Below are 25,748 nucleotides of genomic sequence, written 5' to 3' on the forward strand. Positions count from 1 at the left end.
TACAAATCTGTTGTCTTATTTTTCAGTATTGGAATTAATAGGTTGTGATGATTTTTAACAATTGCAGCTAATGTAATTTTCTACTGCAGGCAGGCACCTTTGAATTTAAGGTAACAATGGTTCTAGAGGCTGCTCAGGGATTAGAGGTGGGATTACATGATTGCATCCGCAGCCAGGTCAGATGCTGAGCATGTTTACAAGGCTATAATTGATGCCTATTAAATAATAGCTATGTGTGGGATGGGATGTTAAAAATCACGTTTTTACATAGTTAATCCTTTGTGTGAGGCAACTCAGTTTGAATTTTTAACTTTAACCTTAAGTGACATGGTTCTATAGAAGCTGATTTACAAAAATGTTGCTCTTTAACAGCTTTTCTGCTTGCAGTCACTGTAGGAAGCACCACAATAATTATACACCTTAACATCTGCTTGAGTACAGAAATACAGAAGTGGAATTGGAATGTGATGATGCAGTAATGGCTGAAATCATACTTATTTGTTAAAACAACAGTAGTAGCTAAAGCCCCAGAGATACTAATACTCAAATAAAGTGCTTTCTAAATATGTTGTCTGAGCTAATTAGCCTCGTCTTCTCATGTGTTACTGTTGGCAAGCAGTGCATGGACAGTATCCTGGCCTTTGGAAACATTTAACCAGTGTGTCAGCAGAGATGTAGGGGCTGGAATCATATCACTCACTAGTGATAAAGAGCTGCTGCCTGTAATCAGTTGGTCTGACACAGTGCTCACAAAGAGTTTTTGTAGAGCATAGTGTTAGTATTGCTTGGATGGTGAGCAAGTGATGGGGAGTTTGAAGTGTGGTTTCAGTTCTGACCTGGTATCTGGTGGTAGCACTGGGGCTCAGCTGACAGGCAGCTTTCTTGCAGTGCCACAGCATGGTCTGTGCTAACCCAGTATTGACAGCACTTGGTAAAATCCCCATTCTGATTTACTGCTGTTTATACATAAAGAACAGCTTTTGCTTTTGTTACAAATCTGCTTCAGGTGAAGGTGTCCTCTTGTCCACGGCTTCAACAGATCAGATGGGTGACATGTGCTGAAAGGAGGGAGGTGGTGTGGTGTTCTTGGTCCTGTGTCCTCTTCCCCTTTTTACCTTTTCATTTTCATTTACACAGTGGTGTGGTGTTCAGTGGCTATGCATTGTGCAGAGAAACCTTGTTAAACTAGTAAAAAGTGTTTGGTTTGGTTTTTAAACTGCTTTAACAGGTCAGATTAGTACAGTTGAGTTGACTGAGGGTGAGAAGAAAGGTGGAGAAAGCTGTTCAGTTTTATGTGAGTTGTAACTATCAGGGAGGCTGTGAAGGTGGTGAAGGAAGGGTCTGGAGGAGCAGCTGAGGGCTCTGGGCTTGCTTAGCCTGGAGGAGACTGAGGGGAGACCTCGCTGCAGTTCCAGCTTCCTTGTGAGAGGAGCAGGAGGGGCAGGCACTGATCTCTGCTCTGTGTGACAGTGACAGGACCCGAGGGAGTGGCCTGAAGTTGACTCAGGGAGGTTTAGGTTGGGTATCAGGAAAAGGTTCCTCACCCAGAGGGTGGCTGGGCACTGGGACAGGGAAGTGGTCACAGCACCAAGCCTGGCAGAGTTCAAGAAGTGTCTGGACAGGGCTCTCAGGCACAGTATGATTCTTGGGGCTGTCCTGTGCAGGGCAAGGAGCTGGACTTTGATATTCTTTGTGGGTAGCTTCTGACCCCAGTATATTTATGATTCTGTAAGCTGATTTTTTATTGTTGTGTTCTGCCTCTTGATTTTTTTTCTTCTTACATTTCAATGCCCAACTATTGTTATAAAACACTTAACAATTAAATGTAAATTATTAAGGCCTAAGAAACTGTCTTCCAGGTAGCCTGTTTTCTGGAAGTTCACTCAGGAATTACTTGATTGTTCCATACATAGTAATTGTATAAGTGCACATCAGTATGTAAGTTATACATTTTCAGATAGTATTGATTGACATAATTAGTATTTATTGACATAATTTAGTTTCAATTGGATCTCATTCCTGGTGATTTAGGTGTCTTTATTTTAATTGATTTAGTGCTTCAGAATGACAGTAGCAGAATAGATTTCCTTCTCTACATATTTGAACAGATCTTGGGGAGGATCAAGACTATAGTAGTATTGCTTTTTTATTTTTTCTTTCAGAAAAGAGGCATCAGTTGACTGATGGAACTGTTGGTTGTTTTCTTAACTCATCATATACACAAATGGCTTAAGGAAAATATTAAATGTATATATCATATGGGCATGTAAAAGGTGTGAAAAGGCAAATTATTCTATTTCTTTAGGACTTGAGTCATGGTTTGCTTAATCCCTGAGATTCATTCAGTGGCTCCTGAGGTCAGCTCTGCTTGTTAACACAGCAGGACCAATTCTGTGACAATATGCTGTGGTTTTGCCATTAGAACTGCCGTGTATTTAGCACTGTTAATTTATTCCATCTTCACGAGATACTTTCCATCTAGAGTTTGCGTACTCTCACCTCTTTCCTGAAAGCTGCAGATGAAACATCTTGTTTTCATTTTGACTTTATGTTAGTTTTTGATGCATTGAACTTTCAGTAACTACAAGGCTGGTCATGTAAGGCACCTCAGTGTGTCCCTTAGCCTGTGAATGCTGTGGAAGAAAGTCTTTGAAGGATTGCTTTCCTAGCGTGTTGTGGCTCAGCAGGAGTTCTTGTCTAAGCATCTCAGCTGTGTAGCCTTTGCTGTAAGCCCTTGGCTCTCTGAATAACTTGGTTCTCTGCCTGCCGTGTGCTGTGGAGCAACATGGGAAGTGGGTATTGTATTCCAGCCAGTTCGTGCCTGCTTAGAGTGGAAAATGTGCAGCCAGTTGTAGTCAGGTCAAGTAGAATAAGCTGAACAAAATGCTGGACAATAAGTAGGACAAAAGGCTGGGTTTATACATAATGACAATTGTAAATTTTGTGGTATTGGCTAGGGAAAAGAAAAACCAACAAGTCTTCACAGTAGCTTAGCAATGTAATCCAAGGACTTCAGAATTACTGTGTGTTTGTTCATGCTCCCCAATAGTTATTTTGAGTCTCTTGTAGGCTTTTTAAGGCTATCTGTGTAAAGTGTAAAGGCTGGAAGCTTCAACTCCTCAAAATAAAATTGGAACTTTGTTACCCATTGTGTTTAGAAGTTTGATAAAATGCGTAGTTGGCCAGTAACTGCCAGTTACTTTGTGTTCTACCTCTACTCACCACACATATTTGGGAAATGTTAGAAAACAAAAAGTTAACTTCTGTTATTTTAAAACTGTAGTAGAAAAACATTGAATTTGTTGATGGTGGGTCTTCAGTTCACGTTACATTTACAGTCACCCATGTTACGTTTAAACTTTTATTTTAAGAGAGAAATTATGCAAAGGCTCTTGCCTATGCAAATGAATTTTTTTAAATTATTAACTTCTGTTTCAGATGCCATCATTTATTATTCCACAGAGGTTTTAACTGCAATTTATTCTGTTAGGGTACTCCTTCATTACTGCATTTCAGCTTTTGCCTCCTGGGATAAGGAGAGTTGTCTAGAAACACATAGAGCTTGATTGCTGTCAAGTTTTCTTTGAGTATTCTTGTGATGTTCTGCCTTTCAGAGTATAATGTTTGTTCGTCATTTACAAAAAAAATTAGGTTTATAAAATATCCCCTATTGTGAGTGTAGATAGGAATTTTCTGCTGGAAACTGCATTTCCTTTTAAAAAAAGCATTCCTGCAGTGAACAGAAATGAGTTGTGATGTACGTGCAAGTTTATTGGGATATTTTCCTAAGTCACTGGAAGATAATTCACATATCTCACTGTTCTTTAGACTTGTCTCATTTATCTTGAAAAAGTGTATGACATGGCAGATGTGATAGTGGGTGCTGGAATAATGAGATGGGACAGAGAGGGACCCTTTCTGTGAGCACAGGTGGTGTTCAGTGAATGCTGATGGCAGCTGAGAGCTGTTCACATGCAGAGCCACGCATCATGGACTGGACTTGACTCCTGCTTTTTTTACCTCTAAAACTTTAACCAAAGATGTTTTTTACCCTAAACCTGACACTACTTTTCTTTGAAGATACATACTCTGTTTTCTTGCCTATGAAAATAAAGAAACTTTCAGAGGAAACTGTTGGAATTTTAATGCCTAGAGGTGTGTGTGCATTTGCTGGTCTGTTGTGCTGCTGGAGGCTGCTGGAAGTTGAAATAACAAATGAAAAGCTGACTGAGTACCTGTGCCATGTGCCACCCCCAGCTGCACTGAGGTCAAGATAAGCATGATTTAAACTTGGGACTTTGGGTAGATAAGGTATTATTAAACACCAGCTCTGCTGATATCTGATTTTCATTTTCTTTTTGAACACAGCAGTGCATTCTCTACAGTTAGGAATTCCACTGAGCAGGAGTGTTGGAAAGGTTTTTGAAGCTTAGCAGTGATAGATGTGTAACAGGGGCTGTGTCAAGCAGCACCTCATGCAAAGTTTTTGTGAATCTTTCCTTAGACATCATCTGCCTTTTGGTTACTGCTGTGATCATGAGTCACAAGCGCAAAAAGCATTTGTTGACTCGGACTGTGTTTGCCTTCCAGTAGTCCTTGGGTATTGAAGTTCAGGTAGAATATTTTTGTTATTGAATACAAGAATTTTGGTTAGTATGAATGTAACAGGTACTTCACAAAAATCTTACGTAGATGCTTCTCTAAACCTGCAAAGGGCTCTTTAAATTCTGTGTAATTCTTATTCAGTTTCCCAAAAATTGCTTCCAACTTCTTGGATTTGTAGTGATGTAAAGACAAAAGAGTTTGAGCCCTGTTAATAGAGTAGCTACTTTGTTTTATTTCTATATTGTAAATAAGATATCTGTAATTGGTAATAACTTCATTCTTTTTTGCAGACTGTTCAGAATTTAATTGGGAGTAAATATATAACAGTTCTATTTTATGCAGGTCACAGTAATTAAAGTCACACATGGTGCTACAGTGGGACTGAGTAAAGACCTGAACTAGCACATTCCAGTGCAATGCCATATAGACATACCTGTGGCATGTTAAGTGTTTTACTATTACTATTTGAGATTATTCATTTATTATTTATGATTATTCCCACCCCCTTGTGTTTAAGCCGTTATCTCTCTTGGTAGTTCAAAAGCATTACCGTAGTTTTTCTACACAAGCAGTTTGGGAAGGACAAAGAGTTGTGATGGCTTAAAAGATGGTGTTTTCTTTCTTACAGAAAATGCCAGAAGCCTCAGAAGACCACAATCACTGGAAGGCCTGTTGACTTCCGTTCTCTGGTGATCTGGAACATCATCCATCTGGCATGGCGCAGGGCAGCCAGCAGCTCGACGTGCAGGTACTCCACGACCTCCGGCAGCGCTTCCCTGAGATACCTGAGGGCGTGGTGTCTCAGTGCATGCTCCAGGTATGGTGAGCACTCTGTGTGGTTTATTTGGGCACAAACTATGAGTTCAGTATGAAAACCCTTTTTAGTAGTACATGTGGAGCATAGATTTTCATTCTCCTGGTTTTATTTTGAAAGGTTGGAAGACTCCACTACTTGCGTTTCTGTCTTGTCTTTTAGGTACAAAAATTCTGTCATTCTTCACTTAGGTTTATGGAGGTTATTTTGCACTGATGTTTTTTCCTTGTCTGTATGACCTGTGACTGTATGCATATGGATAATAAAGAAAGAGGCTAATAGGATGTTAATTGATGATGGCTACATAAATAATATACATATACTGGAATAAGTTTTAGTAAACACTCATCCTTCCAAGATAAGGAGCTGGACTTAGCAATCTGACTGTTTTCCCCCTTCATGGTATCTTTTTCTCATGGCTCTCCAGAGGTTTAGTTGTACTTCTATCTTTCTAGGTCAGGTGGTGGTTCACCTCTCTGCACTCCTTTTCCTTTCCATTTCATCCTTCCACCCTCATCTCAAATCAGAAATTGGAAGTGATAAGAAGTCACCACATGTAATAAGTAGTGGTCATCTGGGAATACCTTCAGTTAATGGGAGGAATCAGGAATGGAATAGAAACATGCAAGATCTGGTTTGGCCTTGTGTGGCCGTGGCTGAGGTTGGAAGGCTGTACTTGCCTCCTGCCTGTCCCTGGCAGATGAATAGGTTTACTTAGAATAGGGATTGTATTTTTTGCATTTTGTCTTCTAAACCATACAAATAAAAATTAATTGCTTTCAGACAAATGTAAAGCAGGGGAAGTCCTTCAGTTTAAAGCTTTACTTATCATGGCAGTCATATCTTCTGTACTGTTAAGTACACAAGCCTTTTGATAAACTGTGTTTGTCATAGACATTTTTAAACTGATCAAATTAAAGAATCCATAACACTGCAGAAGCATATGGTGTTCTGTCTATTATATGGCATTCTGGATAGCTAGTTAACTTTGCACAGCAAATACTTGTTATGTTTTAAAGTATAGATTTTGCTTCCAAACCCACTTTCTATTTTAAAGATGTGTAGCTGATTTCTAATAGCCATTTGCAATAAATGCTCTAGATTTAAATCAGTTTGGAGTTTTAGACCTGTCAAAAATTGAGGGTCCTTTGAAATGAGAAATACATTCCATACCCTGATAAAATCAGATCAGAGCCTGTCCTGTGTGTGTTCTCTTTACCTGCACCCTGACCAAGTGACCTACGGAAACTGAAAGCTCTGTTCATGAAGTTCTGTTTAGATGGCAGGTGGCTGATGGTAGTGGTTCACTTTTTTGAGACTGCTGCCTTGGCATTGTGGTGCTGATTGTTACTACAAGGTCTTGTTTCCTCATATTCTGGTCTTAAATTTTTAGTGCTATGTCTGGACATTCCCAGTGATCAATGATGTCCAGAAGAAGAGCTCAGCATGAAGGGAGGTTGTCAGAGAGAAGTGTCTGTAGAGTGAGAGCTGTTCCTATTTAAGTGCTGCACTCTTCTGTCATGTTTAGTAGTAACTCTTCATATGAGAAGATACAGAATATGCAAGCTCATCTGATAGTGAAATCATATAAAATTTTGGGAAAATCATCTTCACTCTGGTATTAAGACTGACTAGGTACAGTCCATGAGAAAAGAAATGTAATATGACTTCTCAGCCAGTGGCTATTGAAAATTGTATTGCAAGGCAATATGTGTATATATGTAATATATGCATACAAATTTATATAGTGATAGTGATTAAAATAGAAGTGCAGTCATTATTAATGTCCATTCCTTAGAATGGTAATTTTAGCCCACTTAGGAAGGCAGGGGTGTATGTGCACGTATAAATATGTACACACTTGCTGTGGAAGGAGGTGCTCTCTGTCACAAAAGGTACCAGTCTTGGGTCATGTTTTACAAAGTTAGGGTGCTAAGGGCCAAATTTATTTGAACTTAAAGTGAAATTTCTTTTCTTTAGCTACTATTGAAATTAAAATCTGAACCACAGCTGATGAAGGCTGTTACATGATAAAGTGGGGAGAAAAATAAATCCACCATCTGGAACACTTTCTAGTGATTTTACTCATTTGGAAAAGCTATCATTTATGTTGTTCTTTTTACAGACTACATTAAGCTAAAATTAGTGGAGAGGGCAAGACGGGAAACGGAATTCCCCATATATTTCTCATTTGATTCATAATTTATTGTCTGTATAGTTTCAACTGCCAGCACCACAGAAAAAATCAAACATTTTAAAGGGTTATTTGGTTTCTCACTGATGTATGAATAAACCTTTTTTAGCGTTAAGCTTGAAGTTCTTGAAGGCAGTTTAAATTTGGTTGGAATTGTAATGTTCTTTATGGAATCCCCAAGACTTCTTCAAGCAATACTTTGACTTCGTTGTTAAGGTATTAAATACTGTTCTACCAATAAAAGCAGGTTTAAAATGTTGGGGTTTTAAGCTTCTGGGTGAAGAGAAATAGTCAGGTAAACAGTAAACTGAAAGTGAAAGCAGTAAACACTCAGATAAACATTGAAATGTTATCTGCATTTTTGTTTTGTATTTTCTGAGTTTGCAATTTTGATCTAGTTTATTTTGATTTGTGTTGTTACTTGTAGTTAACAAGTAGTTAATTGTACAGACTTGTTCCTTGAAGAACATGCAGAGAGTTGTAACCATTGCTTTCCTAAAACTGGACTTGTGGTTTTTTTGATATGTCATAGTGTAACTAGTGTTACCAGAGCATTTTGCCAGATGCAATGTGAGCTATGTTTTAATCTCATACCATGTAGTAAGTATCATCTTTATTTCACAATACCTGTGTATGAAACGTTACCCCTAGCTGTGTCCAGGCTGGGCCTGGTTGTGGCCTCAGCTGAATGCTGAACACGGAGTGCTGGCTCTTTCTGTGCTCTGTGACAGTAATAGGTGTCTGTGACAGTAATAGGTGTCTGTTCTTGCTCCTAGAATAACAATAACCTCGATGCCTGTTGTCGAGCCCTCGCACAGGAGAGCAGCAAGTATTTGTATATGGAGTACCACAGCCCTGATGACACCAGAATGAATAGAAATAGCCTTTTGCACATTAATCTGGGTATTCATCCTCATACCAGCTATCACGCGGGGGATGGAGCTCAACTTAATGGTGGTCGTACACTGGTACACAGCTCAAGCGATGGACACATTGACCCGCAGCGCACGGCAGGTAAACAGCTCATTTGCTTAGTCCAGGAACCACATTCTGCTCCCGCCGTCGTGGCAGCTTCTCCTAGTTACAATCCATTTTTTGTGAATGACCAGAATAGAAATGCAGCTACTCCTCCTCCACAGCCACCTCCACAGCCATCTTCCATACAACCAGGAATGAACACGTCTGCTATGCAAGGCCCTCCCACGTATATGCACATACCTCGGTACAGTACAAATCCCATTACTGTTACAGTATCACAAAACCTCCCCTCTGGACAGAGCGTACCCAGAGCTCTACAAATTCTTCCACAGATTCCAAGCAATCTTTATGGGACTCCTGGCTCTATTTATATTAGACAAACATCTCAAAGTTCTTCAGGACGACAGACTCCTCAGAATACACAGTGGCATTCATCGCCACAGGGCCCAGTTCCACATTATACTCCTCGTCCTCTACCTGTATATCCACATCAACAGAACTACCAACCTTCTCAGTATTCTCCAAAACAACCCCAGATCCCTCAGTCGGCTTTTCGATCTCCACCCGCATCCCAGTGTCCCTCTCCCTTCGGCTCTCCTCAACACCAAGTTCAGCCTCCTCAGTTGAGTCACCAGAGCTCACATGTTTTCATGCCTCCTAGTCCTTCCACTGTCCCACCCCATCCATATCAGCAAGCATCCCAGACTTTTCAAAAGCAAGGTGGTCACTCTGTATCGTACCTTCCTCCTTTTGCTGGACCTAGTTTATCCAAAGGTTCCATGAATAAAATAGAAATTACAGTTGAGCCACCGCAAAGACCCGGGACTGCAATGAACAGAAGCCCTTCACCTATAAGTAATCAACCATCTCAACGAAACCAGCACCCGCTGTATGCAGCCACTACTCCTCCTTCAAGCTCTCCATCCAGAGGTATGTCAGGACAACCCAAACCTCCATTTAGTGTTAATCCAGTATATATTACCTACACTCAACCAGCTGGACCTGCAGGTGCACCAACACAGTCTCCTCGGGTAATGGTATCTCAGCCAAACCCAACCATTTTTAAAATCACAGTAGGTCGAGCACCGACTGAGAATCTTTTAAATTTAGTGGACCAAGAAGAGCGTTCTGCAGCACCAGAACCTATTCAGCCTATTTCTGTAATCCCAGGATGTGGAGGAGAAAAAGGAAGCCATAAGTATCAGAGAAGTTCTAGTTCTGGGTCAGACGACTATGCTTACACTCAAGGTAAATATTTCACCCTGCAAATTGTGGTTGTTGTAAAATCCATTTTCAGTTTAATTTTGCTGCTTAGTGAAAATTTTTGAACCTGTACAGAAAAAATAGAAACTGTGTCAAAAATCATACAGTTTTTTCTGATTTCTTTTTAAGTACTGCCAAATTTCACTCTAATACAGAAACAATTTCTAAGGGTCCTAACGTTGCTGTTCTTCTCATGTTAGGGGACTTTCTTAAAACACTGCAGTTAACAATGATAAGTAGTTTGTTCATGTACTGTGTATCAGTTTTGTCAATTCTGCATTGAAGAACTGGGTCATAAATTTACATATGGATTTTTATATTGTTTTGTATTTGTTCCATATTCAAGTATTTTAGAACACCTGGCTTCTGCATTTGGTTTAGTTTGAAGAATATTAAGTTAAAGAGAAGAGAGAGAGATAAGAATGCAGCTAAAAAACCTTTGTTAATACAAGTATTTTTTTAAAGGTAATAAAATAATTATTTTGTAGAACTTAAATCAAAAGTTCACTTCTTCCACTTAGAGTTTTCAAAGAGGAAGAGGAGATTGGGAGACAAATTTTAGGATGTGTGTTCTGTTGCACAGGGATAAAACATAGTTTTAATATATAAATGAAGAATTTGGTAAGTCAGTAAAGAAAAAAAAATGTAAAGTTAACCCTGAGCTGAAAACTACTTTTCTTGGAGTAATCTGCTGTGTAGATTTGAAACATTTAAAATTGAGCAAGTGAATCAATCTGCAAGCATTCAAACCAGTGATTTGGATAATGACAGAATGATAACCTGCAACAGGTATTTTCTGGATTTGTATTTGGAAAGAAGAGTCTATTCCTCTGTTGTTCCTTCTAGACTTTGTTTTACTTCAGAGAGCTGAAGTGAGAGCTTATAGTGCTGCTCTGTAGTTCTTGATTTCTTATTTCACCTACTGCCTTTTGAGCTCTTCTAACTCATCAACAAAGCTGTTTTGTACCTCGTAGACCCAATTAGAAATTCTGTAGACCCAATTCTTCAGTAAAAATGAATGTCAGTAGGTCTGTAACTGAGGCCTTGTGCTTTGTTTGGTAGTGTTGCTATTACAGCTTCAGTAGAGGTTGTCATTTATGTGAGAAAAATGCAAGTAGCTTCATCTAGCTGTGAAAAACATGTTCTGAAATGTAAGACCTGGTTTTGCCTTTGTGCCTTCCACTAGATTTGTGTCTCTGAAAAGCAAACCAAATAAAACTAACTAGCATATGCTTTTGGGGGTGTTTGCATTTGTGGCAATACCTACCAGAGTTTTTTTTAATTGCTGCACTCTGAAGACTTGATAGAAATAAATTGTAGAAGAATAAACATTTTATTCTTTACTACCACAAAGGAGTCCTAGAAAAGAGTATATTTAACAGCTTAATTTAGGGAACAATTTTCTTTAATTTTTGCTGGAATGTGAGCCATTGTAAAAAGTGTAACCAGAAATTCATTCTACTTTCTGTACTTTGCTTCTTTATAATATGAGTCATATTTGATGAGTTGTACTAGTGTACAATGTGAAGCTCTGAAATGTAGTCACACCATCTTTAGTTGAAGGGATCACACAGAGACAGGGTATGGTAACAATAGTGGAAAATCATTCAGTCTGATATCTGTACTTTTTTTCTTAATTCTGCTTGCATGACTTATGCTACTTGAAAAAGTAGAGAACAGTTCTATTCAATAATTTTGGTGCCTGTAGTGTAAAAACACCTGGTGTTATTCTTGGCTAGGCTCTTTGGTGTTTATTCATTGGCCATGAATTGGTGAATCCATACAAAATCCAAATTAGAGTGCTACATTTTTGTGTGGAATGCTGATACCTGCTTCTAACAGGTTGGGGTGTTCTTCTTTTGCAGTAAGTTGCCATGTTGTTACTTATTTTTCTAATTCTTTTTAGCTCATATGCTAATACTCTTGAATAGTATGTGCTTTTCCTTTGCCTTTGTTGGATGGGATGAAGAAAAGGGCAAGTTCTGGCTGTGACTTTTCATGAAGTATCATTTTGCAGGTTCTACAGCTTCCTTCCTTTGAGCATTGTTATATGAGCAACATGTTTGTCTGAATATACACATATCAAATGTCTTTTTTTCTCTGTCCTAGCAGACTTCAATCAGGTAAAACCAGCCTGATCAGAAAGGATTAAGCATCACACTGACTTGGCCAGCTTTGCACCATGATGAAATACTGAGAAATACTCTTCTTTATGAAGCTGAATATTATCTTCTAGCTAGTCAAAATTCTTTTCTTTGAATCTCTGGGAGCCCAACAGCAGTTTGTGACTGAGAGTCATAAATTTCAGTACCATGATGAAAATGAGGGAGTGACTCAACAGCAGAGAGAGGTTGGAGATATCGATCTGTTATAAAATTAAGATCTGAAGCACCTGAGCTGACTCAACTATTTATTTTCTGGATTCTGTAGTTTATTTTGTTGAAGATCCATAGTTTTGCCTCTGAACCCTTAGGAACTTACAGTATTGAGGATTACAATATTTCCTGAAAAGCTAAAACGACTTAGAAGTTATACCACAGTTTATAATAGTAATGAAAAAAACAAATTTGGGACTGACATTTGGCTAATGTCTAAGGGCTGGTGTGTCAGCTGCTGTTGAGCTGCAGGTATGAAGTGTGTGTTACCTCCTGATCTTACCTCTGGTATATATTTTTTTGTCAGTAGAGTATTAGTATAACTAGGTTGCTGTTTCATCCTGAGAAGCTGTCTCCTTGTACAGGTGCCTTTGTATTTTTGAGACAAGAAAGACCAAATGCAAAAAAAGAAGCTTTGACCAAAATGGTAATAACAACTTCAAGTTACTGTATAAAATGTGTTTTTATTCTGGAAGAACTTTGTTCTAAATTGTAGTTCATTTGGCATGAAAGCATCTTCACACTGATATTTGGCTGCATGTCTACAATCACCTTTTTTTTTCCAGAAGGGTCACTCATGAATCTTATGCATACGTTAAGAATTCAGTGTTCAGGTTTTTATGTGCTAGTAACTATTTCTTCTGTGTAAAACATTAGCCTTGCTGTTACATCAACGAGCAAGGATGGAGAGATTAGCAAAGGAGCTGAAGCTTGAGAAGGAAGAGCTTGAACGTCTGAAGACTGAAGTCAATGGCATGGAGCACGATCTGATGCAGAGGCGGCTTCGGAGAGTCAGCTGTACAACTGCAATTCCCACAGTAAGCAAGTTGTTAGTATTTTAATTCAACATACACATTTATTTTTTGTGTTTTGATTAAACCCAGGTACTGTTCAAAAATACTCTCTGAGTATAAAATCTTCAGTCTTTGGGGACACTTTAAGTACTTGACTTGTCATGAGCTAATTCTTGTAGTTGATGAAATGGATATGTGTGCAGTTTTCTTGGTGTTCCCAACAAAACTTCAGAAGGTTGTATGTATGCACTTTTGTGGACCACAGAACTGCATATACTTGGTTCCTTAACAACCAATAAAAGTATGTCCAAGTCTGTTCAATAAGCCTTGGCCATGTAGAGCTTGGTGTTCATGCTGGAAGGTTTACCTTTTGTTTTTAAAAAGCTATTTTATTGTTTGAGTAGTTGCTTCTCATAGACAGTATTTCTCTTTTGGTATGTGCAGGATGTGCCAAATAACTTCTCAGTGGCAGTGTTGCCTGAAATAGTTGAAACTCTCCTTTTTTCATTGTTGATTCTTCTTATCTCTGTGACTTCCACCTGCAAGTGACTCTAGCCCAAACATGTGTGTGGCTCTGATAAGGGAATTCATCTGGCTGAAAAATAGCTTCCACTGTGTGTAGTTGTTAAGCAGATCAGCTCAGACTTACTGGCTATATTGACACAAACAATGCACACAGGTGTAGGCTGGAAGGCACAGAAGGGCTGTTGGCTGCTTTGCTGTGGCTGTTCTATGTCTCACCTATTTCAGGGCAGCATTTGGCACAGATGAACCTGGGAGAAGTTCAGAGGCACTGAGTGTGCCAGGATGAGGTTAGGAAAGCCAGAGACCAACTGGAGGTGAATCTGGCACAGGATTTCAAAGACCAAAAGAAAGGTTTCTGTTACTGCCTAGGTGACAGCAGGAAGACCAGTGAAAATGTGGGCTCAGCAAGTTATGGGGCATGGTTATGTAGGACTTGGAAGAGGCTTGAGATACTGAATGAACTTCTTGGTTCAGTCTTCACAGTCCATCAGGAATCCCGGGTCCCAGAGACCCTGGGAAAAGTGTGAAGCAAAGAAGGTACACCCTTAATGGAAGAGAATCAGGTCAGGGAATGCTTAGGCAAAGCAGTCATACACGAGGTCATAATCCTGGATGAGATACCTGTGGGTGCTGAGGGAGCTGGCAGGTGTCATTGCAAGGCCACTCCAGGTACTCTTTGGTTCATTAATGGTGTTTGGGAAAGTTCCCAAAGGCTAGAGGAGGGCAAATATCACTGATGTCTGCAAGAAGGGGAGGACCCAGGGAACTGCAGGTTGTTCAGCCTCACTTTGATCCTTGGGAAGGTGACTGAGCAGCTAATGCTACTGACCATTTCCAGGCACATGAAGGACAAGAAAGTGGTCAGCAGCAGTTACATAGATTCACCCAGGGGGAGCCAAGCTTGGCCAGTCTGGTAAACTTCTAGGATGCAAAGCCCTAGATGATCTCCAGAGATTCCTTGCAACCTTGAATATTCTGTGATTTTGTGACTGTGATGCTGGAATGTATTCTAGGATAAAATGTGTTAGTGATTGATGCTGCTAGTATTAAGAAAGCTTTCCATTCCAGTAACTTAGGGTTTCTTAATGATATGCAAATATATGCACTTAAATAACTGATTATGCTGTTAAAAATAATTGCAGTCCTTCATCATTGAATGATTTAAATATACTGAGCTAAAAGGTTTGGCTTCTTGGAGCTCCTTGGGTTGATGCAAATGAATAAACTTTTGACCTCATTCAGTTATAAGCAAGTAATAGTTAATGTGGGCTGCAGTTTGTATTCTGTTTTTGATTATCTTGATGCAGACTCGAGTAGCAAGTCATCCATTTATACAGAGTTAAGTAATGTGTGTAGTTTTATAAACTTGAGCTCAGCTATGTCATCTTACTAATGAATTTTAATATTAAGTAACTTGTCTGTTTTCCTCCTCACATACCAATAGAACAATGTTTTTTGAGGGCAAGTGAGTTAGGAATAGTAGGCCAGACACTTGGACTTCTTTCAGTGCCTTATCTATACTCAGTTTTTAGTAAAGCTGTTAACAAAGATATAGCAATGTTATTTCTATTTCAAATAAGATGTTGACTTTCCCACAATTACTATTTTGGGATGTTTCTTTCTAGCCTGAGGAAATGACCAGATTGAGAAGCCTCAACAGACAACTCCAAATAAATGTTGACTGTACACTGAAAGAAGTTGATCTCCTTCAATCTAGAGGTATTGAATTGATACTTTTAAAGAAACATCATTTGGATGTGGTCACAAATGTGAGTCTGCTGGAGGTTAGGGAAACTCTGCAGGGGCTCTGGACAGGTTGGACCAATGGGCTGAGACCAATTTTATGAGGTTCAAAAAGTGTCATAACAACCCCAGGCAGAGCTACAGGCTGGGGGAAGAGTGGCTGGAAAGGTGCCTGGAGGAGAAGGAGCTGGGGGTGCTGGTCAGCAGCAGCTGGACATGATCCAGGTGTGCCCAGGGGCCCAGGGAGGCCAAAGGCACCTGGCCTGGATCAGCAATAGTGTGGCAGCAGGACCAGGGCAGGGATTGTCCCCCTGTGCTCAGCACTGGTGAGGCCACACCTCAAATCCTGTGTCCAGTTTTGGGCCCTCTCTACAGGAAAGGCATTGAGGGGCTGGAGTGAGTGCAGAGCAGGGCAGCAGAGCTGGGCAAGGGTCTGGAGAGTCAGCCATAGGAGGAATGGCTGAGGCAGCTGTGAGTGCTTAGCCTGGAGAAAAGGAGACCTCCTTGCTCTTTACAATAATGTGAAAGGAGGCTGTGGTGAGGTGGAGTCTCTTCTTCCAGGTAACGAGTGACAGATGAGAGGAAATCACCTCAAGTTGCACCAGAGCAGGTTTAGATTGGATATTAGGGAAAATGTCTCCAGGGCAAGAGTAGCCAAGCATTGGAACAGGCTGCCTAAGGAAGTGGTGGAGTTGCTGTCCCTGGAGGTATTTAAAAAACCTATAGATGCAGCTCCTGGGGACATGGGTTAGTGATGGACTTGGCAGTGCTGGGGTAGCAGTTGGACTCAGTGATCTTTGAGGTCTTCTCCAACCTAAATGATCCTATGGTTCTAATATGGCATGTGCTTAAATGTGAATATTTGGAGTTCTTAGAATTCAATTTGTATTAGCAGTGACAACTTACCTCTAAAAGGTGGGTGTTTTTTCAATTGCAAGGTAATAAACTCGGCTTGCTAATACTTCTGTTGGCCAAGTTAAATTCCATTAGTGACAAAGTAGTGACATAAAATGACTTTGCCAAGAGCCCATTAAAAAAATTACTCCTTTGTGAAGATCCTTCACTTAAAATTTTAACTTCTTGCTGACAAAGGCTGTGGCCAAGTAATACGGAACTTAACAATGTGTTGCAACCAAGAGGCTGACAAACAGAAATTTACTAGGGTTTTTAAAAGTCTTTTTTTACAGAAACTTGTCTTAAATAGAATCAAAAAGATTAGGATATGCAGTCCTTTTTTATTAAGGAAGTATCCTGTAGGAAGAAGTACATTTCACATATTTTCACAGCAATGCAAAATGTTGAGCTGGAGTTGATTTTTCAATATGGGATTGCCCTGCTAAAAATTACTATGATTGACAGAAAACTAAAAATATGGGACAGAACTTGTAAAAAATGTAAGATACAATGTCATAATAGGATGATGTATAAAATAAGAAGCCTTTGGATGTTCATGTCACTGGCATAGGCATTTAAATAACCTTCACCTTACACTTTCTTTTTCTTTTCTGACAGGAAACTTTGATCCGAAAGCCACATGTAACTTCTATGATAACATAGAGCCTGGTCCTGTTGTGCCACCAAAGCCATATAAAAAAGGTAGGTCAACAAACAAATTTGCATTGAGTGAGTTTTTTTTTTCTTTTTAAACAATCCCTGTGGTGACAGGAAGCAGCTCTAGTTATTTAACTTTTCTGTCTATAATTCAAACCAGAACATTTTTCTGTAAGTGCAGTAATCCTGGTTAGAACTTGTTTTCCTCAGGCAGATTGTTGTGAATGGATGTTCTGTTAATACCACCTTGATTATAAATAGTTATTCCCTACTAGAAAAAAGAGCTGAAATAGCCAGTGTGGGATCCTATGCTCTGATACAGAAAAAGTGGCAACCTTTTCCCTGAAAATGTTATGTGTGATAGGATTTGTAACATTGTGTCTGCTCTTGCTGTAACTAGCATGCACTGCACTTGTTAGTGGAAAGGAAGCAGCTCTTCTGAATCGGTAATCCTGCAGTCTCCCTGACACTCCAAAGTTTGTAAATGAGTTCTGGTTGCTGATAACACCCCACAAAGGTTTCTGTAGGTGAATTTTGAATTCATATTAGGAAATTTTCCCCCTTTTTTGAAGCAAGTGTTTTACCCCTCAATGTAATAAAATTATTACTGTGTGGAAATGTAGAAGAAAGAGGAGGCCTAGAACTGCTGCTTGTGGCTCAAAGAAAAGATAATACTGGGAGGAGTTCCCTGCATTAGGTGGTTGTGTCCAGGAAAGTGGTAGCCCCAGGTGAGCCTTGGGGTGCCTGGCTGGAGTCACCTTAAATTGCAGTGATCATGCTGTTGATTCAGGAGTTGTTAACTTTGTGGTGCTTGAAGACATTCTCTTAATTACACTACCATATTTAATGTATTATTTCAAAGCAAAACAATGTGCAAAACTCACATGAAATGAGTTATTTAATTTGGCAGTTAGGAGGATAGTGCCTTGTAAGGATTTGTACAGCGAGCTTCCAGGTTTTGTCTGCCAGTTTATTAGAGATCAGTTGTAGGGCTGCTGTACTGTATTCAGAGCTTGGATTGTTACATGGAGGCATCATTTTTTTTTGTTGTTGTTGTTAAATAATAAATATTGTTTAATATTGAGCTGTGGAAGGCGTGGGCAGCCAGACGGGTGTGGGCAGACAAGGGTGTGCTCTGTGCTGCCATCTGGCCAGTCAGTGGAACGCAGTGAGTGCCCACACTGTGCCTGCCTTACCAGGAATTTGTTGAGGTCAAGCACTGCTGATGTGACTGTGCAGCTTCTGGCCAGGAGACTGCATCTAAGCAAAGAGATTACTTTTATTTCCTTTGTTTGTCTCTAAGACTTCAGTACTGTCTGCACTAAGGTGGTCATCAGGGTCTGCTGCATTTCTTAGCAGGTGAGGCAGCAACTGCAAATTACTTTGTGTGCACTTACAAATTGCAAGCCTTTGTTAGACATGAGTTCACTGATGTTTAGCAGCTGGGTATCCTAGCCATACATTCTAGGTATGTGTTAATAAATATTAACATTTTCTAACGTGTTTCCACATCCTGGGAGTATTCCTTAGTTATAGTAGATAACCTGAGGCGTTGAGGTGGTGTCAGGAGACATGGAAAACTGAGTGTTTCTGTGGGTTAAGGCCTATTGTGTGATTTTATGTATGTACGGATTTTATGAGTGAACACAGACTTAAATGCTGATTCATGTACATATATCCCTGCTTCAAAGGCATGAGGAGGAATTGTCTTGTTTTGAAATAGGCCTGTCATTTTATTTTTAGATTGTATTCTTTTTCAGCCTGAATTAATGCTAGAAATAATATATGTTTTTTCAGATTGCTTGAAACAACTGAGTTAGAAGTAGTTTTCCCCTTCAGGTGAAGCAGGGTTATTGTAGTTAAATATTTGGAAATAGACTGCTGTGTGTAAACCTTAACAGGATGGTGCTGCAGTGCCAGTAACAAACTTGTATGCTTTAAGCTATTAAACCTTTAGCAGTATCAGTGACCTACCAGGGATGACTTCTGTTCTTGGTTTTAAGGTGTTACAGTTAAGTGGCTCTTTACAGAAGTGAAATACTTCAAATATTCAGATTTCACAAACTGAATTAGAAGTGCTTTAGGAAGAGGTTTCCATGTGCATTTTAAGATAGACTGTTTAATTAGGTGACCTTTCAGTAGAGTGATCTTGACTATTGATCTTTCTTTTCTGGAATAAAATGTTTTCTTTTGGCTTTTCTCTAGATCATCAAAACAGCTCCAAACAGACTCCACGGACTCAGCCAAGAGATGAAGACTTTGAAGGGGCCCCATGGAATTGTGGTAGCTGCACCTTTCTAAATCACCCAGCACTAAATCGCTGTGAACAGTGTGAAATGCCACGATACACCTGAAATTCAGGAGAGGGCTGCACTGGGTTGAACACAGGCTCTCAAGCCAACAGCTGTAAGAGAAGGAAACATGGGGAACCTTTCAGTCCACCTGCCCGGCCTTTGCCAGTCAACAATCTTCATACTGCAAGGGGTGGGGGTAATGTGCTAGGATGTTTCTGCTTCTGCTGCACTAGAAAATAAATAAATTAAGGGTTAAATTCCTTCCCATTGTAGTGAGCAAAGCAGAAAAAGAAACCTGAAAATGTAAAAGGATTAATTTTGAGAAGAATGTATGCAGGAAAGCAAATAACTACTGGTGTTTATTCCTGTGGTTATAGTTACTGCTTAGTGGCTCTAAAAACAACCAACCCAAAACTACTGGTTTTTTAAAGAAAATTATAGGACTCTTAGTAATGGTGTGAAGTGTTACACTTAACCAGAAAAACTGAAGAGCCAGAGCTGACTTAACCTGGCCACAGCTAGCTGGAAAACAAAGGCTCCCTGTGCTTCTAGATTGTAAGCTACTGAAAAAGAAGACAGGTAAATGCAATGATAAATTTTGCGATGTATAAAAAAACAAGGAGAAGGGTATTTGCAATTGCTGCTTTTTTTCAGGGTAACTTATGTCTACAAAAAATTGCTGTTTGAAATAGTGACCTGAGGTGACTAAGCGAGGGACGGTGTGAGTGTTTCAGAGAGTGTAATCAGAGGTAATTTTTTACAATCCCGTTTGCTTGTACAGTGCCCACCTGGCTGTGTCAACACTGGTAATAAACCGAGAATGAATTCTACCACGTTGCAGATGAAAATCCTGCTGCATGCTTTCATTGGGCCGTCGTGTTTCCAAGCTCAAAGGATGCTTTTCTACACAACCTTCTGAGCCTGTGCTGTGCAGCAGCACAGTGAGATATGCCAAACACAGGCTACTCCAAATTCCATTTGGAAGACTTGGGCTCAGCCGTGGTTGTGTTTGAGAAGAGTTTATACCCAGTTCCTTAGGCCTTTTCAGCTTCCAATTTGTGAAGAATTCATGGTGTTTACAGCACAGAAGGTACTATGTGCCCCAGATCAAAGTTAGCTGAAAAATGATTAATCAGCTCTTCAGTAAAGGTTTATTTGCACATTATTAATAAACCAGCCTGTACAAAATAGCAGATGCCAGATCCTGAAGAATTACACACTGCATTCTTTCTATTTTGGTCAGGAAATATTTGTCATAGGTTAAAGAACACAAGACTTGCAATTGAAAATCCTACTGGTACTTACCTGCCTATGATACACTGTATTCTAAAGGTGATGTTCAGTCTGTCTGGATGCTTCAGGCTGCTGGAATAAAGCACTCGATACTTTGAGATCGACCTTGGGTTTGGGCAGCTGAATGACTCTGTGACACAACTGTGTGCCTGAGTAGGGTGTTCTGTGTACTGGTCAGAGGCTGGTACAGTGCATTTGAGTTTTTATGGTATAACTTCATCACAATTCAGAGATGCAGCCAAGCACTTCAGCTGAATTATGGTAATTGACTTGGTAAAGCAAAATTTGCTATTAACTTTACCATGAAGGTTTGAAACTACTTCATTTTAAGCTGTTCTTAGCTCATGGCAGCCACATCCATATTGTCAATTACCACAGTTCACTTGATGTGTGATAACATGCTAAGCTGTGGTAGAACAATCATATGTCTGAATCCTTATTTAAAATAAAGCAGCATTTGCAAGGGGTGGGTGGAGAAAAACTCATCTTGACTGCATTGCTCAATCTGGTGTCTTCTTTCCCCACAGTTTATAAAGACAACAGTAAGAACCAAACTGTTGATCTTAGATGAGGAACCAATATTTTATCTGGCATTTTTCAATATGTTCTTGCACTAAATCTTCAGGATAAATTAAAATAAGCTAAGAGATCTCCAACAATCAGTGTGCACCACTAAAGAGCAAAACTAAGTCAAAGGCATCAGAGATAGTTTTCCTTCCTTCCTTCCCAGTGATTTACACTGCTGTGAGGGGAGCTCATCACATGTGGAAGGGGGTAAGAAAGTTACTGCCAGTTACTGTCAGCTGAAATTAAAAGCCAGGTATTAATTTTGTGCATGTCAGTGGACAGTTTGTCAAAACTGAGAACCAGGAAACAGATGAGCAGAAGCATTGCTGTTATCAGCTGTATAACTAATGACTCCAAACAATACCAGTAACTTCATGGCTTTTCTATCCTGATGCCTTTGCCATTGTATTATTTCAATTTTCTGTTCCTTTGTACTTCTGGTGAGGTTCTAGAAGCATTTGTTTTTGCTGGAATTACAAAAAAGATAGCAACTGAAGTGACAGTCAGCAAATGAGAGTAGGGGTGTCATGCAAAAACACAGTTGTGCCATTTTCAGACAGAATAGATGCTACTTTCAAAGGAGGAGGTGCAAATAATGCATTCAGTCCAAAAATGCCCTGAACTGCAATAACCTTACATGGAGACTTGCAAATCTTAGTCCCAGCTTCACCAGAGGAAGAGAAGGAGGGCTGCCACCACAGCAAGATACTCATTGGAAGAGTGAGTGAGCGCCATTAAATTGAAAAATGAATCCTTTGTACCAATGACTTTACTCAGTTTTTTCAATTACTCTCATTTGTTGCTTGTACAAACAAAGAAGGAAAACCACCACACCCTTCTGTTGTATTCTTTTACTTGTAAATGCCCATACTCAAACATTAATAGTAAAGACTTGACATGGTGCTTGAATATTTCTAGTTTGTTAGAATGTAATTGTATTTTGAATATTGGAAGATCCATTTTCCTTCTGAAAGCAGGTGATGCCATTCAAACCCCAACTGAATTGTAGATTATACCAAAAAGATTGGTTTATGGAATATTTATTGAATGCACATAAAACCCTAATGTCAGCTGGCAACAAAATGCACTGTATTGTATAAAACTTGTGTGTTTGTGAGTGAGAGAGAGAATGTTGGGATGCTGATGCTGTTGATTTAATGCACTACTTGTATTTTCTTTTTTCCTTAATGACTGAGCTTTCCCTCAACCATGCTACTAGATTGGTAGAGTTTGTAACTGACTTGGACATTCAGTTATTCAAAATGATCTCATTGTTCATTGAAATTTTATAAAGCTTATTTTATATTTACTGTGCTATTAAGATGAATTCCCTTTAATTATAGGATACTACTGTAGTTCTTTAAAAGTTTATTTAGAGTGGGGCTTGTGGAAAATTATTCAGAACATAGTAAACCAAAAGAAATCCTGAACTTTGGATCTACTTTTAATTTGGTGTAATTATTAGTCTTGTTTGGGTGAAGAGGAAGGGGGTGGGAAAGGAAAAGGAAAGGAAGTACTTTGTAAAATGTAGTCTTAGATCAGATTGAATTGTGTATCTGTGTGTCTGTTGTATGTGTGTGTTTCCCTTGAAAAATGGGAGGTGTGGTGAAAAGGTGTAATAATTCTTAAAAGAGCTGGTCTCAGTACTTTCTGATTATGATATACTACTGAATCATGTTTGTTTTTATTTTTAAACCCAGCTTTTCTCTCAATTACTTTTATCTCTCCCAGCTATACATCTCTCACTTCAATTTCTAAATACTTTTTCAATTTCTAAATACTTCTACATTTAATATTGATTGTAAAATCCCTTGAAACTGAATTAGAAATACTTGAGTTGAAATGGGGACAAAATAAAAACAATAAAGAATGTTTTAAAAAAGAATGTGAGAACATTAAATATGTTAAAAACAAGCTTGTCATCAGGATGATAGTTCTTTTAAAACCCAGTGGTGTACCCTAGAATGTGAACATGACTATCCTGATGAGAAGTGGATGGTTGGACATAAAGAATTCAACAGCCAATTTGGTACCACAGAATTGATGTGCTCTGTACTGCAGTGACTCCAAATCCCACGAGGAAGGAAGACATGCACAGATATCACATCTCACAGTCAGTACTGTCTCTGTGTGCAGCTGCATTTGTTTTTGTTTCAAAAAGTCAATCTTACATGAACCCAGACTTGACTGAGTTTTGCCACATTTCTTCAGTTGGGGCTTTCATTGCTGTATATGTCCATAAATGCAAATATTTTTCTTGGAATAATCAGAAATCAATGGAGTTAATGCAATATTATAATCCTGGATTTCCAGTATCTTTGAAACCAATTTTAAAAAAATGTGTTCTTGAAACTTATTTATTTATGGTGGCACCAGTGTATCTAATCCATACTTCCTGCTGTGTGAAACCCTGTTAAATTTTTTCATTAAAAAAAAGAAGACACGATCTTGTTTAATCCTGTATATATGGTGTCTACATTCTAGATTTGTGTATGCTGTGAATGAACTTATTACTAAGAGATGAAATTGTATAAAAGCATTCAGAGGCTATGCATGCATGGTACCTCCAGAAAGTGCATACTCCAAGTTGCAGATTCCTGCAAAAATAAATTAATAAAACTAAGCAAACATCACATCCTGCATTTGTTCTTGTATGTAGTAGGAAACATTTTTAAAGTACAGCCTTTTTTGGCCTTCATAGCCTGATTGTTTCTGGTCTCCCACTTGGACCTGTAGCTGTAGCAAGTTTGTTTCAGGGCTTTTGGGGTTTTTGTTTTGGTGATCATAAGGTACAATAAGGCATTTGCTGAATATTGAACTGGGGTCCAAATCCTGTTCCCATGCATGTGAATGAGCAGGAATCCCATTTAGATGATGGATACTGTGTGCAGCTTCTGGTGTGGAAGCAGGACACAGCATGTTCAGGGTGTGAGCTGGGCCTCAGCACCTCTCCCTTGCCTTGGACAGAAGGTTGTTCCCAGAGCAGCTTTGCTGCTGCAGCCCCTCGGGGCTGGGGCTGGGTGGTGCCTGCAGTACCCAGTGCCTCTGCTGCCTTAACCACAGGAAAGGCACTGCTCTGGCAGAGGGGGGAGAGGTGGAAGTGCACAAATGTGGGTGCAGGCACTTTGTAGGGCCGTGTTCTCCATGGCATCAGCTCCCCACAGCTCAGGAGCTCCGGAGCTCTGCCCCTGCTGGGTTCTGGTCGCATGCACTGAAGGTCCTTCAGTGCCTTCCCGCTCGCAAACCTGCTGCTCTTCACTCAGGAAACACAGGTAAGAACTTCATTCTGCATTCCTTTTGCTAAGTTGACTTTATCACAGTGACAGGAGACATTTGTATTTTAATTAGCATTTGATTTTTTTCACTTTAGAAATCATTGCAGTTGAAACAGATTAAAAGAAAAAAGAACATACAAAAGTTGAGATACCTGTAAAGTATATTGTGCTAACAGAGACCACACAGAGCCAAAAGACACCAGTCTAATAAAGTCACCATTTTTTTTTTGTTTGTTTCCCTGAAGTCATGAGGAGGCAGATCTGCCTGAATTGCATAAAACTGGTTGATTAATTCCTCAGGATAACTTGGTTTTGGCAGCTGTGAACAGTGTCTCAAACCTGTGGTTCTTTGAGAGATAGTTTGTCCTGTGGTCTGGTAAATATTCCTGGAATGCAGTGCTGCTGCTTCTACTGAGGACAGTCCATGCTGTGATGGGCAGGTGCTGTGTGTTCTCTATTGCACCATCTCTGCTTGTAAATGCATTTTTTGAAGGAGGTGGTTGATACCTGGTTTTGTCTGAATGGTTGGACTCAAAGTGTTACGTACTCAGTGGGCTGCCTGAATTTTTATGGAAACCTTGTGAAGTTGGTAAAGAAGGGGCTTTGTTAATTTTTAGCTGGAGGGTCTGTGATTGTCACGTGTTCTAGTTTGACAGTAAAGCCAGGCCAGACCTGTAAAAGCCTTTTTCAGGGGTGCCACTCTGCTTCAGAAAATACTCTGTTTCTCTAGAAAACAGTAATGTATTGAGTTAAACAAAAACGAAACAACAGCAACAACAAAACTCTGCAGGTAATTTTCTAGGTAGGCAAGACTTACAACCTATTTGCTGCTTTTGCAAGCTTCATTTTGAAAATACAGATTCATTGTTCCTTCTTCCTTCTTGAAGTTAGCAAAATCTCTCTTGCCCGGTTTACTTAAAAATAAAGTCAATATGGTTCCATTACTGTTTTAGAAACTAAGCCACAAAGCCTGGGAATTAAAGATGTGCAATGTAGGTGCTGCTTTGCTTTTGACTAAAGGGTTCTTATTTTTTTGGAAGAGTTTTAGGAAAAGAAGTTTAGGGAAAATATGGACTACTTCAGGAAAAAAGCTGCTAGGTGGGGAAAGTTTTCATGGTTTTGAATGTGATATTTTGATTCCAGACTGGTACAGCCCAACAGTGTGTTCTGCAATTGGTGCCAAGTTCTGGTGTTGGTTGCAGTGATGGAATAGTCACAGCTCAAACATCCCAAATTCTCAGTGGCTCTCTGCTGGATTGTTCTAAAGTAACCCAAACCAATCTTGCACATTTCAGGCTTGGGGGATTATGTTTTATTTCACCTGAAATTATTACTCTCTACTTTTGAGCCATTGAGTTAGATCCAATGTTTTTACAAGACAGAAGTTGCTTTTGGCAATACCTGTGTGCTGGGGAGTGCCTGGTGACTGCCCACAGTCAGATCCACGTGGAGGAGCCCCTGAGCCCCAGGGATGGGG

General features: G+C 39.6%; 1 protein-coding gene across 4 annotated transcripts in view; it reads left to right on the top strand.

Annotated features, from left to right (window-relative positions):
- TAB3 (TGF-beta activated kinase 1 (MAP3K7) binding protein 3) overlaps positions 1-23,629 on the top strand; it is a 44,136-nt gene extending 20,507 nt beyond the window's left edge. The window contains exons 2-8 of one of the 4 annotated variants that reach the window (XM_071430358.1): positions 5,234-5,422; positions 8,390-9,521; positions 9,666-9,839; positions 12,887-13,047; positions 15,174-15,267; positions 16,804-16,887; positions 19,048-23,629. In XM_071430358.1, coding sequence (XP_071286459.1) covers positions 5,321-5,422; positions 8,390-9,521; positions 9,666-9,839; positions 12,887-13,047; positions 15,174-15,267; positions 16,804-16,887; positions 19,048-19,196 — 1,896 coding nt within the window. In that variant the 5' untranslated portion in view covers positions 5,234-5,320 and the 3' untranslated portion in view covers positions 19,197-23,629. Of the gene's footprint in view, positions 1-5,233; positions 5,423-8,389; positions 9,840-12,886; positions 13,059-15,173; positions 15,268-16,803; positions 16,888-19,047 lie in introns of those variants that run through there. The other 3 variants (XM_071430357.1, XM_071430359.1, XR_011679689.1) reach the window with 3 other exon arrangements.
- The last annotated feature ends 2,119 nt before the right edge of the window (positions 23,630-25,748 follow it).

Source organism: Agelaius tricolor, unplaced genomic scaffold, assembly GCF_023055355.1.
Source record: "Agelaius tricolor isolate 1412-34295 unplaced genomic scaffold, bAgeTri1.0.p SCAF_7, whole genome shotgun sequence".
NCBI lineage: Eukaryota > Metazoa > Chordata > Aves > Passeriformes > Icteridae > Agelaius > Agelaius tricolor.